Source organism: Morone saxatilis, unplaced genomic scaffold, assembly GCF_004916995.1.
Source record: "Morone saxatilis isolate NCDOM2014 unplaced genomic scaffold, NCSU_SB_2.0 Contig16, whole genome shotgun sequence".
NCBI classification, from domain to species: Eukaryota; Metazoa; Chordata; class Actinopteri; family Moronidae; genus Morone; species Morone saxatilis.
In genome coordinates this window covers 21,329,803-21,354,598 of record NW_023339718.1, presented here as the reverse complement: position 1 = coordinate 21,354,598, position 24,796 = coordinate 21,329,803, and the positions used below count along the sequence as shown (strand labels likewise).

Sequence of the window (24,796 nt, the reverse complement as noted above, 5' to 3'; positions counted from 1 at the left end):
CATATAAACACAGAGAGAGAAGCTTTATAACTAAACTTGTCATTGTGGCCCAGTGACCCACAGCTGATATCAGTCAGCTCAGATTACACACGCACACACAGACACACACACACACACACACACACACACAAACATAAGCAGGATAATAGGCAGATCATATATCCTCATTCAGGCTGAATTTAAACAGGAACTAAACGTCTGTGGGGAAACTGTAACTTCTTCATATAGTCAACAGTTATTTAGATTCTTTGCAATGTATTTGTTTCACTTTGCTCCAGAGTGAATAATGGCGCCATACATTATGTGTTCTGCTACGGCTCTTCAGATGATTGATAACTGAAATTATTTTAATGGGTAGTGTGCACCCACAACCACCAGGAGGTATCTGCAAGCCTGCTGGAGCCCTTGCATACACCACTGGAATTCCACTCAATCAGGCATGATAAAGTAGTACAGAAAGTGACTTAATTATCAGAAACTGAAGTAACCACATAGTAGCAAGAAATGGGACGTGACCCAAGGCTGAATAGTAACAACCAGGCAAAGCAGGCAACTGTTTAGTGCCCCAGGATCAATAACTTCTTCACTAAAGGACAGTATCAACAATCAGCAACTGTGAAGCCCTGTCTTGTAGAGCGGCTGTTTACCTCTTATCTCTTATCCTATCTTCATTCTGTTTGTGCAGCCATGAAAAGTAAAAAAGAAAGAAGACATGTTCCCATGTAAACTTAGCCAGAAAGAGCCGCATGGGAAAACATCGTGTTCCCACTGACACCAAATGCCTCAACTTTTTCTGTCTGCCAAGATTTTATGTACATAAAAGTGTACAGCAGCATAGAAGACAGCCAAAATGAAACTTTACTCTTCAAACAAAGCTGGGTAAAATGTCACTGATCAAAGGTTTAAATGCACTCTCACACAAACACACACACACAACCCTGTCCTGCCGTCTGATTGGCTGTGACACGTGAGACGAGGAGGCCCAGCAGACACTCCCACAGGCAGGTGAAGGAACAGAGACTCAGGCTGCAGGGTCAGTTTACCTCTCAGTTCTCAGGGCAGCAGACAAACGGACAGGACAGCAGGACAGACGGGTGTTAGGTCGGTAGAGACTGTTGAGCGTGATGACAGAACAGTGTGTGAACCAGCAGACATCGCAGGACGATGCCAGGAAGTGTAACAGAGGAACTGCAAAGCGTGAGGAAAGGGATTATCAGTGAGTGTGTGACTGCAAACAGGGTCAAAGAGAAGATGTATACATTATGAAGCAATGCACTGGAGACACTGGTATTAGTTGTAGTAGTAGAAGTAGTGTTTGCATGCTGGCATCAGTTGTAAAATGTATTCAAGTAGTAGTTGTTATAGCAGTAGTTGTACCTCTGTCAGTGCCTCTGTCATATATCATTGTAAACTGGATATATTTTTTATTTTGGACCGTTGGTTGGTATCGAAGGTGTTACCTTGGTCTCTTTTTTCTATCAATAATGAAATAATTGTTGCAACTAGAGTCTGACCAGCTATTAATATTAGATAATAGATAATATTATTCTTGTCTTGTCTGTGTATACACTATTAAAGTACAGATATGTCAAACATATATTTAAGGTCATTTATAAACTAGTCTAAACTAATGTCCATTACATAGTTTGTCCACCAGAGAGCACTGACGAGTTCATTTTAAAGTTAGACGCCAGACATGTCACAGTTCTTTAAGAATCAAATTTAAGATTTTTTTCAACTGAAATGTTGGTCTTGTTTGTTTCTAAGTTTCGGTCATAAAATTAATATCAGTTGAGTCTGTTATTGGATTTTTGAACTCTCAAATATCTATATTAGTACCAGCCAATCCAGTGTGAGTCAGACTCTAATAAAGACCCTAATATCTATTTGCATTACTGTATGTCTCTATAAAGTTTCTCAACATTAGGATTAAGACCCCACTGACTTTGATTTTGTCTGATTTGCATTAAGTGGAGAATGTTTTCCTCCGTGTACATGAATTGGTTCTTAATCTACTCTTTAGCTGCTCCTGTTGCTGCTAAATGAAACATTTGTATAATTTTGTTATTTTCTTGCTCTCTGTAGTTCAGACGTAGAAAATGTGGAGGAGCGGCAGAGATATGAGAGGATGGTCAGCGAGTCTCTGCAGGCTGTTGATCCGGACCAACAGGAGCTCTCAGGCAGAAGGAAACCAGCATTAGTCAGGTAAACAACAGTTTTTTTAATATAATTTTCTTAACTAAACAAGACAGTTCCTTACTAAACACAAAAGGCTACTATCGTGGCTTTAAAATCCCTTAAGTCTGGTGTCTTTACTGACTGTACTAACAGCACTCACTCATTCATGCCAACTTTGTGGACGAATCCATACATTTTCAGTAAAATGCTACACGTACAGCATGTGAGCAAGTAAGAATCAAACAAGAGTTGCATCTTAATGATGTCAGATATTAGGAAACAGGCAACAAAGTTTGCTCTCTAACCACACTAAATGAAATTGAAGTGAAAATGTATCGGTGGATTCACTGTGTGAAGCGTTGCCTCATGCTTACGCTGGTCAATAATTAAGGCATCAAGTGAAAAACAAGTGTTAAAATCCATCAGTAATGCAGCCTAATAGAGAGAACAAAAACTATTTGTCCTTGTCATCGTAACATTGTTTTCAGGAGTTGGTGGAAACCAAACAAGAGCTATAAAGGGAATATTGGACTTAAACAAACCAGTTCATTATCTGTTTATTGCTGAATGTGTAAATATCTGTCAGCATGTGTTGATGTTTTTCCGCCTCCTAGTGGCCACAAATTGATTAAAGCAGCTTTAAAAATCTTTAATGCGATTTAATCTCAGTTTTTGATCTGATTTTACTGCCGTTAACATATAAAGATACCTGATGTGCTTCATGTTTTCATTGTTTTACGTTATTATAATATCTATTAGATTACATTTATGTACCTTTACTTGATGACCTATAATACATAGTGTTATATAAATATATTTGAATTAGAGTACCAAGGGTCACAGGCAAGCAGACATGTAAGGTGTAATATAACTGTTACTTTGATGTTGTTTCAGTTGTATAAGTTAATTCTTCTCTGTCTGTCCTGATTTTGTCTTCAGGTCAAAGACCTTCGACCACTCCCTGCTGACTCAGGTCCAGACAGACTCAAACCATAAGATAGAGAGAAAGAAGTCTCACTACAGCCAGGTGAGCATTCATTAAGTAAACCCTGATACATATTTTATTACACCTATAAACATTACAGTGTGGGAACTATCAGGTTGTTGTTTTTCCATCTGAGTAATATCAGATATCATTTCTGCTGCGTGGTTGTTATTGAATATCAGTTGTCTATCAACCCTTTACTTTAATTGATATGTGACTTATGATCATAATGCCACGACATATAAGCCTAAACCTAACAATGTCAGTGCAGAAAAACATCTAGGCATTCAATCTGCCGAGTCTAAGCTGTGTCTGCAACTCCTGAAATATAATTAATATTCACACTGGGCAGTTTACCAATGTGTTTATTTTCCCATGCATATGCAAGCATCATTAATGTCTATGTGAGCATGTTTCTAACTCTGTGTCTAACTGTGTGTGTTGTGTTTCAGCTTTCAAAGAGCAACTGCCAGTACCATAAAATATTTAAGGAAATCAGCAAAGAGGAACAGCTCAGACAGAGTAAGTCTTTAATAATCACAACTACCCGCTCCCCCTTAAATACTGAATGAGGGATTAGATAATAGTGGAACATTTGATACCTTAAACACTAGATAATGATTTAAAGGATAGGTTCACATTTGTCTGTCTGGCTATATGTAAATCATTTGAGTTCATGTAACCTTGTCTTTTTTAAAATCTTTTTCAATTGAAAAGGTCTGTCTAATAGATCTGAATTGTTTTAATGCCAATACTGTATTCATCATTTCTATCTTTTTTTCCACTAAACTAACACTTTAACACTTTTCCCCCCTCAGTAACATGATGCTATTTACCTTTCTGTCAGGTTACACCTGTGCTCTGCAGAAAGACATCCTCTACCAGGGACGAATGTTTGTCTCTGACCACTGGATCTGCTTCCACTCCAAGGTGTTTGGCAAAGACACAAAGGTACTTTAACTGGGGCAGAGTTTACTCTTACCACAAAGTATTGTTATTTTGAGCGTCGTGAACATCGAGCTACAACATGGAAAAGTTTTCTGTCCTTAAGGTGTTTGGCACAGAGTCCTCATGCCAGCGTCTCAAACAGAGACATCACAGTGCTACAGATTGTCTGTGTTTTCTGAAGACTGAGTGTTATCACGTCTTTCTGGTGAATACAGTGAGGTGCCAACAGCTGCAGGTTTGATTTGATGTTGGCTTAAATTATTAACATTCAGCTGGAGTCACTTCACAGAAAAGCACAGATCAAAAGAAACATTCAGTTTTATCAAAACACACTTTGTATATTATCCAGCTGACACTTCAGAACAAGTAACAAAGAATAAGTTAGTGATGTGCAGCAAGGACAAGCCATTTTTTAATCTAACGTCATTTTAGTAGCTTTTACTTTACTATGAAGTCTTTTGAGTTCTAGCTAGAGGCTCCCGGTCAGCATGGCAGAGTTTACACAATGTATATTTTAACAACCTTTATAAACTGGAAAGACACAACACCAGACAGAATATAAGGTTAATACAGGTTGTGGGTGGGAAGCCAGTGAGGGATCACATTATGCACTATGCTGGCTGGTCGGGGGCAGTAGGACAGAGGATATCAAACTTCCAAGAATGTTTTAAGAAACCCAGTCCTTTCAGTATTACTTTAAGAATGATTTCTACATCCTTGTGAAACAGGTGGTGCCAGAAGATTAGTGACCTACTGTTTACAGCTGCTGTAGCTATGCATGCTTGGTCTCTAACCAGCCAAGTTAACACAGTTCAATCAGACAATGTATTTGTATCAACTCATGTCTCATGACTTAATACCTTGCTACATACTGAGTTTCTATTCAAGCAAAGCAAGGTCATCCTTTCAAAGGCCAGCACTGCAAAGAGACAGTAAAGTTTTGAGGTGGGGTGAGCAGCTAGTTGTTGAAGTATTTTCTCATTTCAAATCCTCCTTTAAGAAGATTCGAGAATTCAAGATTATTTTATTGCCATTTACAACACAAGGCTGTAGAATGAAATTCACATATAGTTACCTTTATGCTACTTAAAATAAAAAATAAACATTGATTAATGAGTCATAAAAATAAAAAGTGTTTTTTCCACCAAAAAAGTATAATGTCTACATTAAAATCCTTAAAAAGGCATCTACTCCTTCTCTCATTAAAAAGTCAAGAATCTATGAATACGCAAATTTAGTTCATTTCTATGTTTTCCTGCCGGACACAATAATAGTAGACACAGTAAAGTCCATTCTCAGTGTTTGTGCAGTTTCTACATCACACTTGTAGAAGTTGCATACTGGACCAAAATACTGTACCCATACAACTCTATGGACCACCTTGATGTGTCAAAGTTCACTAAAGTTGAACTCTACACAAGAACTACACATAAGTGTGTGTTTTCTTCACTTGAAATGTAGTTGGTTCTTGTACATGCTGGTGTGATCAGGCCTTCAATCATATTGAAGCATTTTATCCTAATACCAAGAATTGTATTAGTCTACAATGCTACATGAAGAAGTGTTTCTCTGCTGAAACATTACTTGAATCATCTGATATGATTTATTTCACTGATGAGGTTTCAGAGCGTTTATAACAGTGTGACCACTGCTTCCCATAGGATGAGTGATACTGTCCCAACAGAGAGTAAACTAGTCCTTGCAGGGCTGAACTGTTCATCCTGCTGTTTGTCCATCTCAGATCGCCATCCCAGTGATATCCGTCACTCACATCAAGAAAACCAAAACTGCCATCCTGGTGCCAAACGCTCTGGTGATCGCCACCGCCAATGACAGGGTGAGAACTCATCATGATCTCATTGCTCACACATGGACACTTCACTCTGAAGTTTTGTTGTGAATTCTTCCTTTATGAACTAAAAAATTACCTGAACTATTTGTCTTTGTTTTCTGACAGCTTTACCAGTCTTCAGAGCTCTTGGTCCCATATAACAACACAGCAAACCTCCCAGGGCTTAACTGTTTTTCTGTGTCACAACCCCGGAAACAAAATTGTTGTGTTTTTTGTTGCAGTACGTATTCGTGTCCTTCCTGTCCAGAGACAACACCTACAAGATCTTGATGTCCGTCTGTCTCCATCTGGAGGTAAGACAGACCACCCACATGTCCCTGTTAGAAGGTCACAGGTAGAAAACCCATTAAATGCACATTTTAAACTATGTTTATGGTTTCGTTGATTTTAAAATTTTTGTTGTTTTATCAAACACAAGCAAATGAACTCAGAGATACATGGCAATGATGTTTAAACTTGGTGCTTTTCTTATTTCCTTTGTCTGTTTTTCGTTTTTTTATAGCAACATTAATTTAAATTGGGTGATTAAAAAGTGAAAATGAGGGAGAATCAAATCACTTTTGATTTGACTGGTTTGCTGAGACTTAATGTTTCTGTTGATATCATCTGGCCTTTTGGGAATGAAAACTTTAGAATATTTTGAGCATAGAAACTTATTATGTCTAATATGTACAGGAGAAGAGTCCATGCAGCAGCCCCATCCCCTCCTCAGCTGAGAACAGCTTCAGAGGTCAGAGGTCACCTCTATCGCCTCGCTTTCCTCTGGTAGGTCAGATACATACTCACCAGGACCACTTAAACACCAGATCAGTGTACAGCACGTGAGACTTTGTTGTGTTGCCTACATAACAAAAGCAGCACTTTTACAACATTCTTCCTTATGAGTCTGAAACATTTTGTATCTTTTCTGCTCCATTACATTCAGCTTACACAAGGCTAAATGCATAAGGCATACCAATGACTTAAGACTCATCAGAGCTGTTGTTGTAAAATGCTAGTAAAACTGATAGGTGGCAGATGGGGCGGAGAATAATAGCATTCCTGCAACTGCAAACTATTCAGGTGTGCCATATTGTTATATTTTTGTGTATAGTTTTGTATATTGAGGGGCTTCTTGTTTTATATACCACCCGAAAGCTGTTTTCAGTTGTCAGTTACCTCATCTCATCAATAATACTAAAAATTGGATTTCAAGTGCTCAATAAAATAAGTCACTCACCAACTATGTAACATATTTTCTGCGTGCCTGTGAAGAATTTTCCAGGTGATTTCAGCGATCTGGACGGAGCAGTGAGACAGCGGAGGCAGGAGTTGGAGGAAAGCAGCAGCTCTGACTCCCAGACCCCTGACTATGAGAAGATAGCAGGTATCACAACCAACAAACTATTTATCAACAGTGTAGCAGTCATACGCTACAAATGAAGAACTCATTTGTTACTGTTAAACAATAAGGAGAAAAAAGAAAAAGTTGACCATTGTGTCTTATTCTGCGGAGGAGTTAATTTATCAGCTGCAACTTGTGGTTAGGAGGTTTTCCAGGGCCTATCTGAGTATGAAAGAAAGATGGCAATTCCAAAAGAAAGCCTTTTTTTTCAAGGACACTAGAATAAAGGTCAAAGTCAGGCTGAGCCCTTTAAAGTTAAAAGTCTTCCAATTGCTTCCCCTGCTTCCTGTCCCTTCAATGCTGCAGAGTTCCCTGTTCCTCCATTTCTGGATGTGTTGAAGCACACAGAAGGTGCAGCTCCTCCTGAACATCCAGACCATCAGCACAAAGCGAAGAACCAGCATCAGAAACAGCCGAGCCCAGACAACAAGCAGCATGACACACACCACGCTGGTATGAATATTGTCCTGTCTGCAGTCAGTCTGCCACTCTCCAACTGCATCTAACACAGAAAAAATACTCTGAATTTGCAGGCTCCAGATGTTTTTATTACCCTATATGGTTTATTATTTTCAGATTATTTATATATATAAGTTAACTTTCCTCCCTGTTGGGGCTGTTGGTGCTGAATAAACAACCCATCAGTAAAAAACATGTATGTCAATAACACATCTTCTTTTCTTTCTGTTTCCAGGCTCTGAGCTGGTGATTGACAGCAGAACTCTGAAACCAGTTTCTCTCAACACTGTGCTGTTTGTCTACCTGTTTCTGTGAGTTTACTACCATTCATTCATTCAGTTCTTCCTAAATTTATTAATTTATTAATTTATTTGATTCTTCCATTCAGTCATTCAGTCTCTTACTTCATCACTTAGTTCATCATTTAATACCCATTCATTCATCCATTAATAAATATATTCATTCACCTATATTTCATAAATTCAGTGATTCATCATGTATTTATTAATCTGTCATCCAACTGTGTTTCAATCTTCATTTATTGATTGAATTATTCATTAACAATGTTGCACATTAAGTTCTTGTTGATTTACTAATTCAGCTATGTATTAATCTAATAATGCATTCATTAACATGCTCCCTCATTTATTTATTTACTTCATTAGGTTAATTAACTTTTCATCAGTCCAACAATCCTTCCTTTATTTAATTATGGTGTGTGTGTTTTCTTAGAGTGTGTTTCCTGGTCTTGTCTTCCTGTTACCTGGCCTTTAAGATTGTTTCATTGGAGCAGAGACTGACGACGCTTGGCTCCATCAGCGACTTCACCCACCAAGAGTGAGTTTACACTCAGCCTGGAAAACCTGGAAAACAGAGCTTGAAAAACTTCATACAAACTGATTTGGAACAGATTTATAAATAAAATTATTAATGTTTTCCTACTTACCTGCCAGCCTTTAGACTGAAATAAGATTAATTTTATTAATCCCACACAGCAGTGAAAAGGCTGAACAGGAACCTCTGCATTCAGATTGATAACCTTAAACACAAATGTATTACTTTATACATCAGTGACAGCTGAAGTCATGATATCACATCCTGTCTAACATCTGTCCCACTAGCTTATCTCATTCAGCAGTTCTTTCATCAGGCTTTCTGGAAAAAAAAAAAAATATTTGTTATTTCCAAGATCACAAATGTGAACAGGACTTTGAATGTGGTTTTATTATTTCAGGGAGAGAACCCGGATGTTCCAATTTCACTTTAGCTGTCTATAAACATAAGAAATGATAACAGAATAATAAATGAAAATGGTTATAAATCTTACATATACCAAAATATTGATATTCATACTCTGTTGGCACTATAGCTGTAGTAGAGAGAAAGCAACAGTTTTTTTTGTTTCTCTTCAAAGTGACTGAGATCTGGTGTTTTCTAATCAGTGCAAAAAGCAGCACAGTCACATCCTTTTGGTTCTCACCTAAACCACAGTAACACATACAGTATTACAGATCAAATGATATGATTTAGCTCTTTATTTTATTCATTCTGGATGTTTACGGAAGCGTCTGAATCTTTTCTGAAGATATATAAAAACTCATGTCCTCCATTGTGTGTTTTCATAGAAATGACTTTCTGAAGGGGAGTGACGTGAACACAGATCTTTTCTCTGAACTACTGACCATCAACCTGGTGAAGCTTGAGAAGGTCAGTCTGTCTTTCTGTCTTCCAATCCCATACATTCTTGTTAGTTTATGAGTAATTTATGAGTAACAGTTGCCTGGGAGGAAACACAGACTGCCATTCTCTAGAGCGCATTTTATTGCCAAACTTCCAAACATACAACATAATGCAACACCATGTAAACAGCGCCCTCTGTATGTTGGCTGTATCAATAGAGACTTAAGGTGACGATACATCAGTTTCTCCTCAACTGCCCAAGCATTCATTGTCTATAAATGTTTGTTGGTGCTGACTATAGTCCCACTGACTTTTGATTTGTCTAGGAAAAAACATATAATCAAAAAGTAGAGGGAAAATGTCATTTTTTGTCAATTTCTTCAAAGTAATTACTGGGTAACCTTATGTTAAGGATGTTTTTCCCTCCATGGCATCCCTTCATCAACATGTGAAACCACACATTGTGTCAGAAACAGAAGAGGACAGCTTTAAGTTTCCAGAGAGCAAAGTGTAACCAGACACTTGTCGCTGTTAATCAAACATTTATAGTCAGTCAAAGAGAAGCATGGCGTCATCTGTAAGAAGAGCTTGTTTCTCATCCATAAGTCTGCACACGTGTCTGAGCAACATTAACAGGCTGGCACCCGTCTCCTTACAAACAGCAGCCACATTCATGTTGAACATTGGGAAAATAAAGTGCAGTCTCATCAGCAAAAAGACTAAAATTGTCAATTGTAATTGGCTAGTCCATTTCTAGATCCACTGTATCTGGTTGCAAATATTATATATTATAAATAGGTGCTTGATCAATTGGAAATGCAAAGATTTGTTTATGTAAAATGTTACCAAATGTGACTAAACTTACTTACCAGTCATAAATCTACTTCAACCTGACAAACAAAGATAAACAACACATTCCTTTATGCTAAGCTAGGTTATCTCCCAGATCCAGTGCTGGGAGGCAAATAGCTCTAGTATGAGATTGGTATAGGTCTTGTCAGCTCACTCTTGGAAAGGAAGCATCTAAGTATATTTACCAAAACGCTGAATTAATTCTCTAGAATAGAAAAGGTCAGCAGGCTTGCTAACAAGCTTACATGCAGAGATATAGGCTAGTAGGGCCAATTTGAACCAGAAAACCTAGATAACCAGGATAGATGTACTGTAGTTTTTTAGAAAATAACATGAACTCTTTTCTCCTTAGTGGATACTAAAAAACTCTGCAAGCAGTGAAACATGATACAAGATTACAGGAGCTGTGACTCTGTGAAATTGTGAATAGTAGAAAATAGTCTTAGTAGACTGTAGTATATTAATGTGCATTTAAGCATCATGTCTTACAACAAAGAGTTAAAACACAATGTCTGTTCTTCCAGGTGCAGAAGAACCTGCAGAGGCTGCTGGATGAAGCTGCGTGAATGTACTGGAAACCAGTACATTAAGATGAAAGCTGTATACAGTTCTGTAAATACACTGTAAATATATAGTTTATTATAGTGGATGTTACAACCTGACAATACTGAGATGTATTGGACTTACATAAAGGGCTTGGAAATTATGATACGCACAATCACTTTAAATACTGTTTTCATTGCAGCTGTAACCACACCCAGTGGTGATGTCATTGTATACAGGCACACTACTGCAGTAAGGTGAAAATTTAACCCACTGGAGGTGAGCAAAAACAAGATTTTCAGCTTATTTTGTTAAGTAGCTCTTGTAACTGCAATTACAGGCCAACCTGTGGTTACTGTTTCATCTGCTGATTAGAAATCAAACCTCCTGGTTAAATACAATAGTATTGTAATAGTGTTGCATTTGCTTGATGCAAATGTAATAGAAACAGTAGTATTTTAAAGGGTCTGACACTTCAAGAGAACAGTTTTGGAAGGCAGTGGTATTGCTCATTATATTTTTCTCTCTGTGAAACAAAATATTTTTTCTCAGCTACTGTTGCTGTATTAACTTTTAATGAAGTGAAAGTTTGGATGTTTTTCGGCCAATTCACTCAGGCGTATGTTAACAGTACTGTGCATCTGACTAGATCAAGGCTGTGTTCTCAGCGGTGCATTTATCTTCTGACTTTTGCCTTGTTAGACTGATCCCATTGATGTTCTCTCAGCCGACTGAAATAGCAAACACAGAAATGACATGTAGGACTGACAACCAGCTCTGGACTTCAGCCTTCATTGGCCTGGCTGGAGCTGCTTTTGTAGATACTTCACAACCCCTGACTGGGTTTATCTCATGCTACCTTAAGGCTGTCATTTCTGATGTAAACTAGAAATGCATAAAACCTACAGTGCAATGTAGCAGGTAGTTAGCTGCTGCCTCAGCCTTTATGGGGACCCAACAGCTCTTTTCCGCTTCAGTGACCTGAGGCTTCTTGTTACATGGTGGCTTTAAACCTCTGACACTGTTAACACAGAACCTTTGGTTAAACTAACTGTATGTATTGATGCATCAGCTGAATAACTTGACATGCAGCTGTAACCACATGTGTAAACATCATTAAGCTTATTATGATTCATAACAGAGATTTACATAATAGACTGTTACAGGAATGGCTGTGATTCTGTAAATATAGGGAATTATACACAGAGGGTCTATACACAGATTTACTCATTTTATTTTCCTCTGTTGGGGAATGAAGTTCTATTTTGAAATAAAGTTTTATTTTGCTGTTATGTTTCTACTTTTTCTTTTCTATTACATATAATGTATTTGCCACATTCCCTGTTTAAGTGCTGTCAACCTTTCATTTTGAAAGTCTAACTGGAAGTTGCATATTTATTATTCAAGTTATTATTAACTTGACCACAGAGTGAGAACGTGTAGTTTTGACACCTGGGTGAGGCAAAACGTGACAATGATACGGTGGACCGGGAGCTCCGTTACACTCTGTAGTGTGATACCGGGTTGCCAACATGACCCTGACACAAAAGCTGCATATGTTAAAGGTGACCCTTTCATTAAATCTGTGCATGCCCCTTCCTTATGGAACTTACATCACTTTAGAGGTCTCTTTAACAACTTACATGCACATTTTGTAGTACAGACACATATGCCAAGAAATTCTTTGATCTGTTGCTACTTACTCACCTGAAAGTTAAAAATAACTAGCTTATTCTTCAGCCAATCACATCCAGTAGAATCTAAATTAGACCACTGTTAACCAACAGTTCACAGATTCATTCCCAGTCTCTTCTTGTAATCCTACCCACTACCCACCATGCACTGGGAGGTTTCTAGGGCGACCCTGACAGTCAACAAACATGGCTGCTGCTGCAGGGAGCTCTCACCAACATGAGTGAGTAATCTTCTGAATTTTATACTGAACAATGAACTACCAAGGTCAAAACCAAATTAATAATGATTATATTTGATTACTATAACACAGCAGTGGAATCTCAATTTCTTATTTTGAGAACCGCACGCGTTGAGGGGTAGCGTGATCTTCCATCAGGAAAAGTGAGCTACACTTCTCCATCAGGGTCTGTCTGGAGCTTAGTTAGAAATCTCCAATACTTTCCTTTTAAGGAGCAAATTTGAAAAAAATAAAAATGTTTGGAGAGTAAAGAATATTTTGGAAAAGAGGTGAGCTTAACTCATTTAATTTTGATGGATTGATAATATCACCTGTCATTACTATTTGTCAATCATTTCCCTCATTTTGCCGTGGTCCTCATTTCATCTTCTCAGTGCTGACGAAAGTGCTGCACTGAAACTAATCTGAACCTGCAATGACTTTAATAAAAAAAATGGTAGGAGATTTGTTGGACTCAGTGGTCTACATTACCTGAGAAATAAAATAACTATCTTCTCATATTCACTCTGAGGCGATCCTGCTCCCATATCCCGGCATTCTCAGCACGACATCCCATGATCCCCAAACTGTATGTGATGCCATGGAAACAGGACATGAAGAACCAGAGGCTCCTGATGAAGGTAGATACCAGGGAAGGAAACAAACACATCTCATTGCAAACTCTTCAGTCAGAGTCACAGTGTGTGTGTGTGTGTGTGTGTGTTTGTGTGGATGTGTGTGTCAGAACGCAGCTCTGGCAGGGATCCCTGTGGTTCCACTTGAGGAGTCTCTGTGTTTTTGTGGTCAGGAGCGTCTCTGCTGCAATCAGGACTCCACCCACCACTCCACCTCTTCATCCTCCTCTTCTTCTTCTACTCCGCTCAGCCAGACAGGACTGACAGCTCATCACACCTCCCACTTCTCCAGGTAAAACACCTCAGAGACCAGCACTGCATTCAGGCCGTGACAGGAATCAAGAAAAGTCAAGTTTGCATGCTTTAAACTAAAATGTTTGATGATTTGCTGAAGGCTGTGGGACATAACAAATGAGTCATAAATAAAATGAATTATTGGTCACTTTTCACTTGTGGAAGTGATAACATCACATCTTGTCACTCTCTGTTTCCCTGCAGGTACAACAGCTCTGTGGTGACGACAAGGCAGCTCTACCAAACCTGAAGACACATCACATAAATACTAATAAACCTATCTGCCTGTGGTTCTCGTCACAGCTGTGCATTTAATATAGTTTGGGCAGATACTAATACAGATACCAATAGTGAGAAATTAGTCATTTAGTTCAGTAAGGAAAAGGTGGATTAGTCCCATTTTAATTCTTGTGCCTTCCTCAAATTTTCTACCCTATGGACACCTTTGTGGCAATAATGTACACACTCAAAAAACTGCTATTAAATCATCATACATCAATATTTTTTCTGCTTTTTTTTTCATAAATCTCTTAAACAACTTCAAACTTGCTCAAAACTACCAAACATTAAATAATAATCAGGAATGCTGGAAATGAACTGAGCTAAACTTAACACACACACACACACACACACACACACACACACACACACAAACTCTTGCATCAGCCTATAGGAAATGCTTTAATCTGGTGGAGTACAGTAACATTTCAAATATCACTATTTTTCTTCAAAATGAAATGCATGGTTTTATACTGTAATGCACTGTTATTGCACTGTATTAGCAATGAAGGTGTCCAGAGGGAGTATTGCTAATCTTTGACATATCCAAGACTCTAATCACCACCAAAGCCCCATCCCCCTACTATTTATTATATGGAAAATAATAAATTTTTTGTGGGGTTTTTTGTAATAAATAATGAATAATTCAAATAAATTAAACAGGCAATTAAAGGGTTAAAATCCTGAAAATAATTTAATGTCTAGGTACTTTTGAGCAAGTTTGAAGTTGTTTAAGATATTTATGAAAAAAAGGAAAAAATCATGCCACAAGCTGTAACACAGCCAAAATGATCACCAAATAAATAAAAAAAAAGGTGAGAAAAATGTACAAAAATGCCCGAGGAGGGCATAAGGGTTATATCAAAAGAATAACCAGGAATAAACGTTGTCCGGCTGGACACAACATGTCTTTTACTACACTGTAAAGTCAATTCTCAATGGATGTGCACTGGAGGCTTCAAGTTTCTACATCCAACTGTATAAGTTGTACACTGGACCAGGATGGACTTCCAAACTATTTGTGATGTCTCAATTGATAGCCTTTCTGCACAGGGAAGATCAGACATCACACTGTAGGAACAAGAAGAAAAACTAATTTTTTAGTGGAGTTGAGTGGAGATGTTTTATCATCAACAGACTGAAGATACACTGTGAGGCCGCAAAGAGATAAATGTACAGATACACTTTCTTCAGAATTTTGAGAGAGAGAAAAAATAATACAGGAAAGGAGTATAAAACCTTGAATAATAATAATTTAATGGCTGCTGAAAATACTGGTTCCTGATTTGCTGAAAAGTCTTTTCGAATTATTTATGCAGGTTTCAGAGTCCCTGCATGTCCCTTTTCTTCTTCCACATCTGTGTTTACCTCACGCCTTCATTCACCTGTATTAACTCTCTGTTTTCTATGTGATGGGTTATAAAATATGATGCAGAGCAAGCTGGGTGACTTTCCCATTTTTATCCATTTGCTTATATAGAGCCTATTTTAAAACAACAAGGTAAATGTCCATTTGATTACACTCAGTCTGTTCTTGCAGTTCTTATGTTCACCACAGGGAGTCAGTGTTTGTAAATGTAACTTACAGATGTAGCTTCAGCACCACAGACAGAGTATCCGGTCTGAAATATGTCACTTCAGATTCAGTTTTAATATCCTCTAAAGTCAGGATTATTTTCACAATCTGATGGACAGCATGGCCCCAAGAGCTGCCTCAGCGTTTATTTAATCTTATTGGAACAACTTGCTGTTGCCAGGTAAAGTTTATCATTTTAAAATCAGTTTTAAAATGTTTGTTTCATATTAAGTGTAGGTCCCAAGTGTCCCATAAGAAAATAATAAGGAAACATTTTAGACAATAGACAAATGATTAGGGTGACAAAACAGTGAAAGTTTGTGATTACTAAAGAGACACGCTCAGGATTCCATTTAATAATTTATATATAATCATTATTATTATTATTATAACACTGTCAAATTAAGAAGCCTCTGACTTACAAAATGTAATCTAATCTTTAAGTTGAATAAAGTTAAACTGGTTCCACTCTGTCCTTGTATTTATTGTCCAGTGTTTGGCTTCAGCATCAAGCACTTTGACAGAGAAAGCAGCTCTTGTTTCCTATGCTAATGATCACACACACACACACACGCACACACACACACACACACACACACACACATACATTTCGCCTCCCTGCATGCGAACCTAGGCCTCTATGTAGATGTCTCAGTGTGTCACCAGCAGTGATGACAAATCTCTTTGTTTTATGTTAACACACACACACACACACACACACACTTAAACTTTGGTTTAAAGTAATGATGGTTATATATAACGTTTTACGGTTTTATGACATTTCTTTCGCTTTTGGAAAATGACAGTTCTGCTGTCAGTCAGTATGAGCCGGGTTTGGATCACTTCGCCCTAACACTTAAACAAAATATACAAATTCATTTTCCAGTGTTACCTAAACTTTATTGGGTAAAATCACTATTGCTATCTCATCTTTTAAAGTGTCATTTGTGTCTCTTCCTCTCGACTTGGATGCGCCAGGACGCGTGCCAATGTTTGGTGCGTAATGGATACCGATCTGTCATGTCTTCTCCTTCCTCCTCCTCGCCGCTATGTTACCGGCTGGGATGTCTCGAGAGTCCAGAGAGAGGAGGAGAGAGAAAGAGTTAGATGACAATAAACCGTTTGAGTCGCCATCTGAGAGGACGATACTCGTGGATGGATGGACAGATAGAGAGGGAGAAAGAGACACAGACGGAGAGAGACAGAGTGAAAGTGAGAGAGAGCTGGTGTCCTTTACGCACATTACGCACAGATCTTTGCCGTGCGTCCTGGCGCATCCAGTAACCAGAGTTTGTAAGAGGACAGCAGAGGAGTGAATGACTGTTGGTGTGTAACTTTTGAATCTAAATGTCTTATTTGGACTTCAGGTGCATGACTTATTTCCCTGAGTCTCTGCGGCAGAGTGTCTCCACTCCAACTGTTTGGTACTAAATGCTGCGGCGTTGTTACCTGGACCTCCCCGTGGTTTTGGAGCAGGTGTTTATTTCACGGTAACAGTTTGTCTCTCGGTGCATTGGTGACACTTTGGACTGGTTTTATCGTCTAACCGGGCGGACATGTCGGGACAGAAACCGTCCTTGAAGAGCGGTGGCTCTGCTCAGAGCCGCTTCCAGGTGGATGTGGTGACAGAGGCATCATCCGCAGCGCCCACAGCAACCGCGGCCCCGGCCCCTGCTCCTGCCCCGACCTCCACCGACGGATCCAAGCAGCCTGATGAGTCTAAAGGTCGGTTCAGGGTGGTGGGGTTCTTGGATTCCGGCGCGCTGGGCAGCGCGATGGACATCGGCCTCCCGCCTGATGTGTCCTACGAGCCGGACACGGCGAGGAGCGACTCGGTCAGCCTCCATTCAACGGGCACAGGGCACACGCACATCTCCGACTCCCACTCCAACACCTACTACATGAGGACCTTCGGACACAATACCATAGACGCTGTGCCCAACATCGACTTCTACCGGCAGACTGCTGCGCCCTTCGGGGAGAAGCTTTCCAGACCTTCGCTGTCGGAGCTGCACGATGAACTCGATAAAGTAATGACAATAACCCCTGTTTCCATCACTTAACATAACTTTAGATTTCACAGCGAAAGCAACTTGTTCCAATGGGACGATTTTAGATATTAGGATCTCACAATCAAGCAAAAGTGGAAGAAGTATTCTATTTACTCTTTACTTAAATTTAAAGGTCACTAAATTAAAAAGTTTACTTAAGTATTATTATTAGCAAGTGAGTATTATTAGTAGCCTACGTTCATAAGTAGCATACTTTACTAACATTGATGATAAAAAACATCAGATCAATTCAAAAATCAGTTTATCTAATTGTTCCTACAGTGTGATATTTGATCTTCACTGTGCAGAAGATGTATGTACAGAGTTTGACACTAGAAGATGTTTTTCACATTCATCTGCTGAAAGTTTCTCTGTTGCTCGTTGAAAGTGCTGATTCTAAGGGGGCGGGGCCTACCAGCATGATTTAAAACTTTATAAATAGTTTGGAAGTCCATCCTGGTCCAGTATGAAACTTATACTGTGTGATGTAGAAACTTGAAGCCAGCCAGTGCACATCCACTGAGAATGGACTTTACAGTGAAGTCAAGAGGAGCACATCTTGTGTCCAGCAGGAAAACTTAAATGAACAAAATTGAGATATTCATAGATTCTGGTATGAGATGTCTTTTTTTGAAAGATTTATTTTTTGTTGGAAAAAACTTACCAAATACACATTATTGTTACAAGCAGACTATTTGTATGTCTTAATACATGTCTGGTGGGATCTCTAAAGGGCCAGTGTGTAGGATTTAGAATACATCACATAAACATGCAGGAATATTATAGTGAGAGAGCTGTAATATTTTGGACTGTAAATCAAATTAATTCTGCTTATTTTCTCAGTTTTCATTTGGGTTGTATGTTGCCCTAATTTAAAGACCAGAGAAGATTGCACTTAATATGCAGTTATCATTTCCTTCTTGTCCACCTGACAGAAGTCACTTTATCTCAGTGAAGAGAAAACATTCCTATCACTCCCATCTGAGAGACCCTGAGTGGGCTCAGTGACATCACTGGAGGCATGACCGCAAAACACACACATACACATACACACACACACACACACACACACACACAATGCTGCCTCTCATGACCCTGTAGGCATCCCCTGCCACGCTCCCACTCCTTAGATACAAGGTAGCTGTAACATAGATGTACATTGTACACTGATACAGTATTCTGACAGCAGGACGTTGGATGACGTTTGAGCTCTCGTTACAATGACTTCAAAGGTGAAATAGCACACAGACATTTTCAGCACATCATATAGTTTAAGAGATTACATTTTCCTCTTTTCAAGGTGCCAAAATCAACATATAAATGTCACAGACAACTTAGTGAGGCCTCGATTCTAGTATAGTATAAATTAAACACAACTGTGTGGTTGGCATGAGGAGCACTAATGTGTTCTTACTTTCACATTTTATATGTGCCACAATATTTCTGTGCAGGGAGTCACTTTAACCAGTTCTGAGAAAGTTAAGAGTTTTGTCTTCAAACTAATTAATAATCAGGGTTGGTTGAGTTGAAGGAAGATTTCTCTTTATAAAATTATATATTTTATTTCAGTGTATAACCACCAGAAAATAAGAATCATGTTTTTACCTCAGAATGAGTCATTTTTATCTACAGATGCCACGGAGCGCCTTTATGTTTTTTGTAAGTTACATGGCCACGGTAGCTTCTCCTACACGTTTGGAACGAGAGGACGAGGCGAAGTGGTTGTAATCTGCAAATACACCACTATATTTAAATTAATGTAATGTAAATTAATTTATGAAAATCAACACTTTTTAAAGAGTTGAAAACAGCAAATGCTGATCACAAGTTACCAGAGCCAACGTTCCAATGTCAAATATTTGTGACTTTTGTTTTATTAACTAAATAAAATCAAACAACTGTTGATAAAAAAATGATATTGAAACCTAATACAGTCTATTGATTTTCCGTTGATGAACAAATTGATTAACTTTGCGTTTCAGCTCTGGTAAATTTTCTCTGTTACTCACCTGTCCATTTCTTTGTCTTTCACTCTTTTCCATCTTGGCTGTGATTGGTTGTCAGGAGCCGTTTGAGGATGGTCTGGCCAATGGAGAGGAGCCATCAGCAGCTGAGGAGGCGGCTGCGGCCTTGGCAGCAAAGGAGGCGAAAGGAGGAACTATCAAGTTTGGTTGGATCAAAGGAGTCTTGGTTAGTAAAAGTTCATTTGTCTGTGTCTCAATGTGATGTTTGATATGATCTCATCAAATATATTAATGAGGGAGAGAGCACCACAGCCTGTTTTAGTTATATTTATCACATTGTGTGCCTACAACCTGGTACTTATAAGATTAACATGTGTTATGTTACAGGTCCGCTGTATGCTGAATATTTGGGGTGTGATGCTCTTCATCCGAATGTCCTGGATTGTCGGACAGGCTGGAATAGGTACAAATAAATCCAGTTTGACTTTACTTTTAAACAAGGGTGAGCTCAATCTCCTTGAGGGGGCTTCCTGCCTCCAGAACAACCAATCAGAGAAAAGCTTTTCTCAGTGGATGTGTTATTTTGAAAGCAGTACATAGGCTGTATCCTTAAGACTCAATTTTTTTTCTTCATCAACAAATCCCACGTGTAGACCAATACCAACAATGAATGTGTCCTACTAACAAGTATTGTGTGTGAATTCAAAGCGTGATATATCTTACTCCTCTGTGCCTCCTCATTAAAATCTTTTATAACTAAGTTGTTTGTTTTGTTCATTTTATTTGTAATAGGACTGACCATTGCGATCATTCTGATGGCCAGTCTGGTCACCACCATCACTGGTCTGTCTACCTCTGCTATAGCAACCAACGGTTTCGTACGAGGAGGTGAGACAGCAACTTTCACAAGCTTTTATTTAGAAAATGTTTTCTGATTAGTGAAAATATTTATCACCCAGTTTCCCTGAACCAGACAGTATTCAGGGTTTGTTACAACGACAAAACAGAAATTTAAAAAAAATTATGACTGGCTGTGAAATTATTTGCATTTAACAACTGACATTAAGTGGTGTCCCTGAGAAAGACACTAAATCTCTAAAGTTAACCAGTACCACATGATGAAACAGTGATTAATGCTGATTATGACTGCTGTCCAGGAGGGGCGTACTACCTAATCTCCAGGAGCCTGGGGCCAGAGTTCGGAGGCTCCATCGGCCTCATCTTTGCCTTCGCCAACGCCGTGGCTGTGGCCATGTACGTTGTAGGCTTCGCAGAGACAGTCGTTGAGATGCTTAATGTGAGAAATACTTTGGTATAAGCATTCAAACATCCGTCTGTCTGTCTACCGAGCACTGATTCTGATATGGCTCTTGTTCTTGCTTTGTTGTTGGCTGCAGGATGTTGACGCTCTGATGACTGATGAGCTAAATGACATCCGTATCGTCGGAACTCTGACTGTCATCCTGCTGCTGGGAATCTCTGTAGCTGGGATGGAGTGGGAAGCCAAGGTAGGACTGTGAATCCACAATATCACAGAAAACAGTGGACACCCAAAATCTTCTGCTGACATGTCAAAGACTGACACATGATGCTCCTAGTAAAGTAAGTGGTAGGAAGAAAACATGCAAATCTTTTTCCTGAAAAGTATGTAGATGCATCAAAGTCAAAGTGAAATCAAATTCTCCCCATTTTTTTTTACATATTTGTCGAAAACAAGGTTCTGGGTGGGTGTTTCTCATGGCATATCCACAATGTATTTTAGAGTAAATGTATAGATGAGAAAAGTACAATCTGCATTGCTCTAGAGAAGACAATGTTGATCCACCACTTTGGTCTAGACTGAAATATCTTAATGAAATGAAATATGAAATATCTGTTGGTGGACGGTCATGATAATACCTACATTCATGTTCCTCTCAATATGAACTGTAATAACTTTGCTGATCCTTTGACTTTTCATCAAACGTCATCATCAGGTCAATTTCTTTTATTTGTCCAATAGTTTGATTTATGACCAAATACCTGTAAAAAAAATAATGAATTCCCACCAGCCCCAGCTGTACTTTGTGTTACCACTAATTAGCAAATGTTAGCATGCCAACAGATAAGATAAAGGTAAACATTATACCTGTTAATCATCAGCATGTGAGCACTGTCACTGTGAGCATGTTAGAATGCTGGTGTTAGCATTTTGCTCAAAGCACAGCTGTGTCCTGTGAAAAGGTGTAAAGTATCTCCCCAGATTCAAGCAATCAGCAAATGTTGTTGCTGGTAATGGGGTAATTTGATTTTAGAACATCAAAATATTACAGTGTGTTACCCACCCGTCCATTTCTTTCTTTATCTCTGTCTCTGTCTCCATCAGGCTCAGATTGTCCTCCTGGTGATCCTGCTGGCAGCCATCGCTAACTACTTCATAGGAACCTTCATGGCAGTGGAAAACAAAGAGCCCAAAGGATTCTTTGGATACCACAGTCAGTCTGCTGCAATCTCTTGTTTTATCCAAACCAAACTTTTGGTCTATTCTATGATCCAATCCGTCAAATGTGTCCCAGACCTAACATTTGCAGTATTTGTATTTTAATATATTATCTATATATTCTATTTTGGCTCTCTCCTCCTTCAGCTGCCATCCTCTTAGAGAACCTGGGTCCAGACTTCAGAGAGGAGGAGACGTTCTTCTCCGTGTTTGCCATTTTCTTCCCTGCAGCCACTGGGATCCTGGCTGGAGCCAATATCTCCGGAGACCTCACCGTGAGTTCTTACATTGTGCATTTTACATCAAGCGCATGTTAGAGTTTGACACTCAGTGTGATTGATGGTTAACAGAGATTTAGTGTAGTACTAAAAACTAAAAGCTCTCATCTTGCTTTAGTGATTTTCTTTAAAGAATTAATGTGCTTAATGGAAGAAGGAAAGAGTTTTTCTGAATAAGTTCTGATGTATCGAATATTTAACTCACATTACTGATCAGATGTTTCCCCTCTGACAGTCTCCTTATCACTTCCATGGCTTTATAATATCTCCATGATCACTGCACAGAGATCTGATGTAACCTTCCTCACATTAATACATGGAACAAACAGAAATGTCATCCTTCCATCGAGTTTTCTGCATTGTTTTTCACTGTTTGAGGTTTGACTGGTGCTTTTTTAATTACATCAGCTTGTTGCACCTTCTTCTGTTTTTCCAACCGGTGAATTGGTTCCACCTATTGCTTATTTTGAACTAATTCCTAAAAATTGAATTACGGTTATTATTAATTATCACAGAGGTGTTGCAGATTCAAAACTTTGAGCAAACGTATGGATTGGGCTCTCTGCCACAGTTCTAGACTCATTGGACTCTTGTGGTGTATCCCCAGTGGCGGACTCTAACTCGCCTCCCCCTCACCCTAGCTCCACAAGTGTGTGTCCCAAGGGTCAGACCTTTCTTTACATGCTACATACATTACCCACAGACATGACATCTGTTTCCATTCATACGCAGATGACACACAGCTCTATATCTCTGTTTCATCTGATGATCTGAGCCCTGTCAACAGTCTTGAAAATTACATGTCAGGAATGTTTTTTTTTACCACTTAAAGAATAATGTGAAGGTCACTCCATCTTATGGGTCAACTGAATCAGTCAAAAAACAAACAAATTACACATATCACTACTATACTAAAACCTCTTCACTAGTGCCTGTAAGATATAGAATTGATTTAAATATGATTTTTTCATAATTTTCAAATCACTTCATGGTCTTGCTCCAGGCTACAAACTACATCACTGATAGTAGTGATAGTGGTCTACAGTTTAGGTTTCTGTCAGATCACTGCTGACTCTCTAACATTAACAGTTTCTCAGCCCAGGACAAAAGTCTACAGTGATGCTGCTATTGGTTCAATCAGCCCCAGACCCTGGAACAGTCTTCCTGTAGAGCTGAGAATGTGCAACTCACTTTCAACTTTTAAAAGAAAACTATATTTAATTTTATAATTATATTATAATTATAATTTCTCTCTTTTTAATTTGTCAAATCTTTTCTGTTGTATTAAATGCTCCTATTTCTTGCATCTGGATTTTTAAGCCGTTTAAGGCTAAAGATGAACAGTAAACCTGAATCTCATCCTGTCGCCATCTTTAGGACCCACAGTCAGCGATCCCTAAAGGTACTCTGCTGGCCATCGTCATCACTGGAGTCACCTACGTGGCTGTTGCCATCTCTGCAGGTAATATTATACACCTGAGTTTTAGGTATCAACTTGTAAGTAACTCTGCCAGTTAGCTTCTTTTTTTCCTAGATGTGTAGCTATTTGTAGCTTGTCTGCTGTGCCATGCAGACCTGGTGTTGACTGCAGCTCTTCATCTGTTGCACTAATTTTGCCATGAAAAACTGAGGCAACACTGTGATGATGTAACATTGACAGTGATTCTCAAAAAAGTCCGATCTTAGATACTGTATATCACTAATAATACTTGTTTTCTCTTGCCAAATCAGATTTTTAAATTGTGGATTATTATATTTAGTCTGTCTTATATGTTAATATGAAAATGAGAAAATGTGAGAAGTAATGTGGTTTTCTCCTCCTGCAGGCTCTTGCATTGTCAGGGATGCAACTGGTGACCACAACGACACAGTGAGCGACACGGTGAACTGTACCGACGCTGCCTGCACGCTTGGCTATGACTTCTCCATCTGCAAGGAGGGAGGCTGTCAGTACGGCCTGATGAACGACTTCCAGGTAACACTGCAGCCCATAAAGACACACACTCAGCTCAGGGGTAATTTTTTAGGAAAACCGATTTCATTGATATATTGGAAGATTGTTGATTGCTCACTAAATCAAGCAGGGTAGTTCCGTCATACACAACAGCTGATCGTTAAGGGGTTTGTCAAATAAGACACACCGGACCAACTTTGATAACTTATTAGTCATTTATTAAGCAAAAACATTTAGATTGATTTAGATTGACACTTTGATGTCATGAGTATCATACCAATATGGCAGACCAACCATGGCCTTAATGTAAGGGCATGATGGGTAATTTAACTCACTATTTTTCCATGAGTACATGAAAAAAAATGGAACTGAAATAATATCAATGACCTTGCCCCAACAGTCTCCTCATAACAAGATATTAAAGGTAGGGTCGGCCATTCTGGAGAAAGATAGTTCATTGATGAGTCTCATTCTCAGGTTGTCAAATACCGAC

The 24,796-nt window shown here is 38.8% G+C and overlaps 3 protein-coding genes across 3 annotated transcripts in view; all 3 read left to right on the top strand.

The window, feature by feature from the left end:
• The first annotated feature begins 1,062 nt into the window (after positions 1 to 1,062).
• On the top strand, positions 1,063 to 12,161 carry LOC118325848 (GRAM domain-containing protein 2B). The gene is made up of 14 exons (XM_035658688.1): positions 1,063 to 1,216; positions 2,086 to 2,205; positions 3,118 to 3,205; positions 3,616 to 3,685; positions 4,011 to 4,114; positions 5,853 to 5,948; positions 6,185 to 6,256; positions 6,639 to 6,728; positions 7,218 to 7,329; positions 7,654 to 7,800; positions 8,042 to 8,117; positions 8,539 to 8,643; positions 9,432 to 9,513; positions 10,863 to 12,161. The coding sequence occupies exons 1-14, from the start codon at positions 1,125 to 1,127 to the stop codon at positions 10,902 to 10,904; spliced, it is 1,296 nt and encodes a 431-aa protein (XP_035514581.1). The 5' UTR covers positions 1,063 to 1,124; the 3' UTR covers positions 10,905 to 12,161.
• Positions 12,162 to 12,761: 600 nt separating this feature from the next.
• LOC118325901 (testis-expressed protein 43-like) lies at positions 12,762 to 15,984 on the top strand. The gene is made up of 4 exons (XM_035658747.1): positions 12,762 to 12,796; positions 13,326 to 13,434; positions 13,539 to 13,720; positions 13,927 to 15,984. Exons 1-4 carry the CDS (start codon positions 12,762 to 12,764, stop codon positions 13,970 to 13,972), a joined length of 372 nt encoding a protein of 123 aa, XP_035514640.1. The 3' UTR covers positions 13,973 to 15,984.
• A 594-nt stretch (positions 15,985 to 16,578) lies between these two features.
• Positions 16,579 to 24,796, top strand: part of LOC118326133 (solute carrier family 12 member 2-like) — a gene marked incomplete at its 3' end in the record, with an annotated part of 16,641 nt that continues 8,423 nt past the window's right edge. The window contains 10 exon segments of the mRNA XM_035659051.1: positions 16,579 to 17,607; positions 19,693 to 19,818; positions 19,980 to 20,055; positions 20,385 to 20,480; positions 20,750 to 20,889; positions 20,990 to 21,100; positions 21,958 to 22,066; positions 22,219 to 22,346; positions 23,727 to 23,811; positions 24,176 to 24,324. Of these exon segments, the coding sequence (XP_035514944.1) occupies positions 17,134 to 17,607; positions 19,693 to 19,818; positions 19,980 to 20,055; positions 20,385 to 20,480; positions 20,750 to 20,889; positions 20,990 to 21,100; positions 21,958 to 22,066; positions 22,219 to 22,346; positions 23,727 to 23,811; positions 24,176 to 24,324 (1,494 nt within the window).

Bases quoted from the DNA above. Each gene is read 5' to 3' on its own strand.
- LOC118325848 (XM_035658688.1), top strand. From the start codon at position 1,125: ATGACAGAACAGTGTGTGAACCAGCAGACATCGCAGGACGATGCCAGG. The intron at 5,949-6,184 runs GTGAGAACTCAT...TTTTTGTTGCAG, and splicing joins TCGCCACCGCCAATGACAGG to TACGTATTCGTGTCCTTCCT. The intron at 6,729-7,217 runs GTAGGTCAGATA...GTGCCTGTGAAG, and splicing joins TATCGCCTCGCTTTCCTCTG to AATTTTCCAGGTGATTTCAG.
- LOC118325901 (XM_035658747.1), top strand. From the start codon at position 12,762: ATGGCTGCTGCTGCAGGGAGCTCTCACCAACATGA. The intron at 12,797-13,325 runs GTGAGTAATCTT...ATTCACTCTGAG, and splicing joins GGGAGCTCTCACCAACATGA to GCGATCCTGCTCCCATATCC. The intron at 13,435-13,538 runs GTAGATACCAGG...TGTGTGTGTCAG, and splicing joins ACCAGAGGCTCCTGATGAAG to AACGCAGCTCTGGCAGGGAT.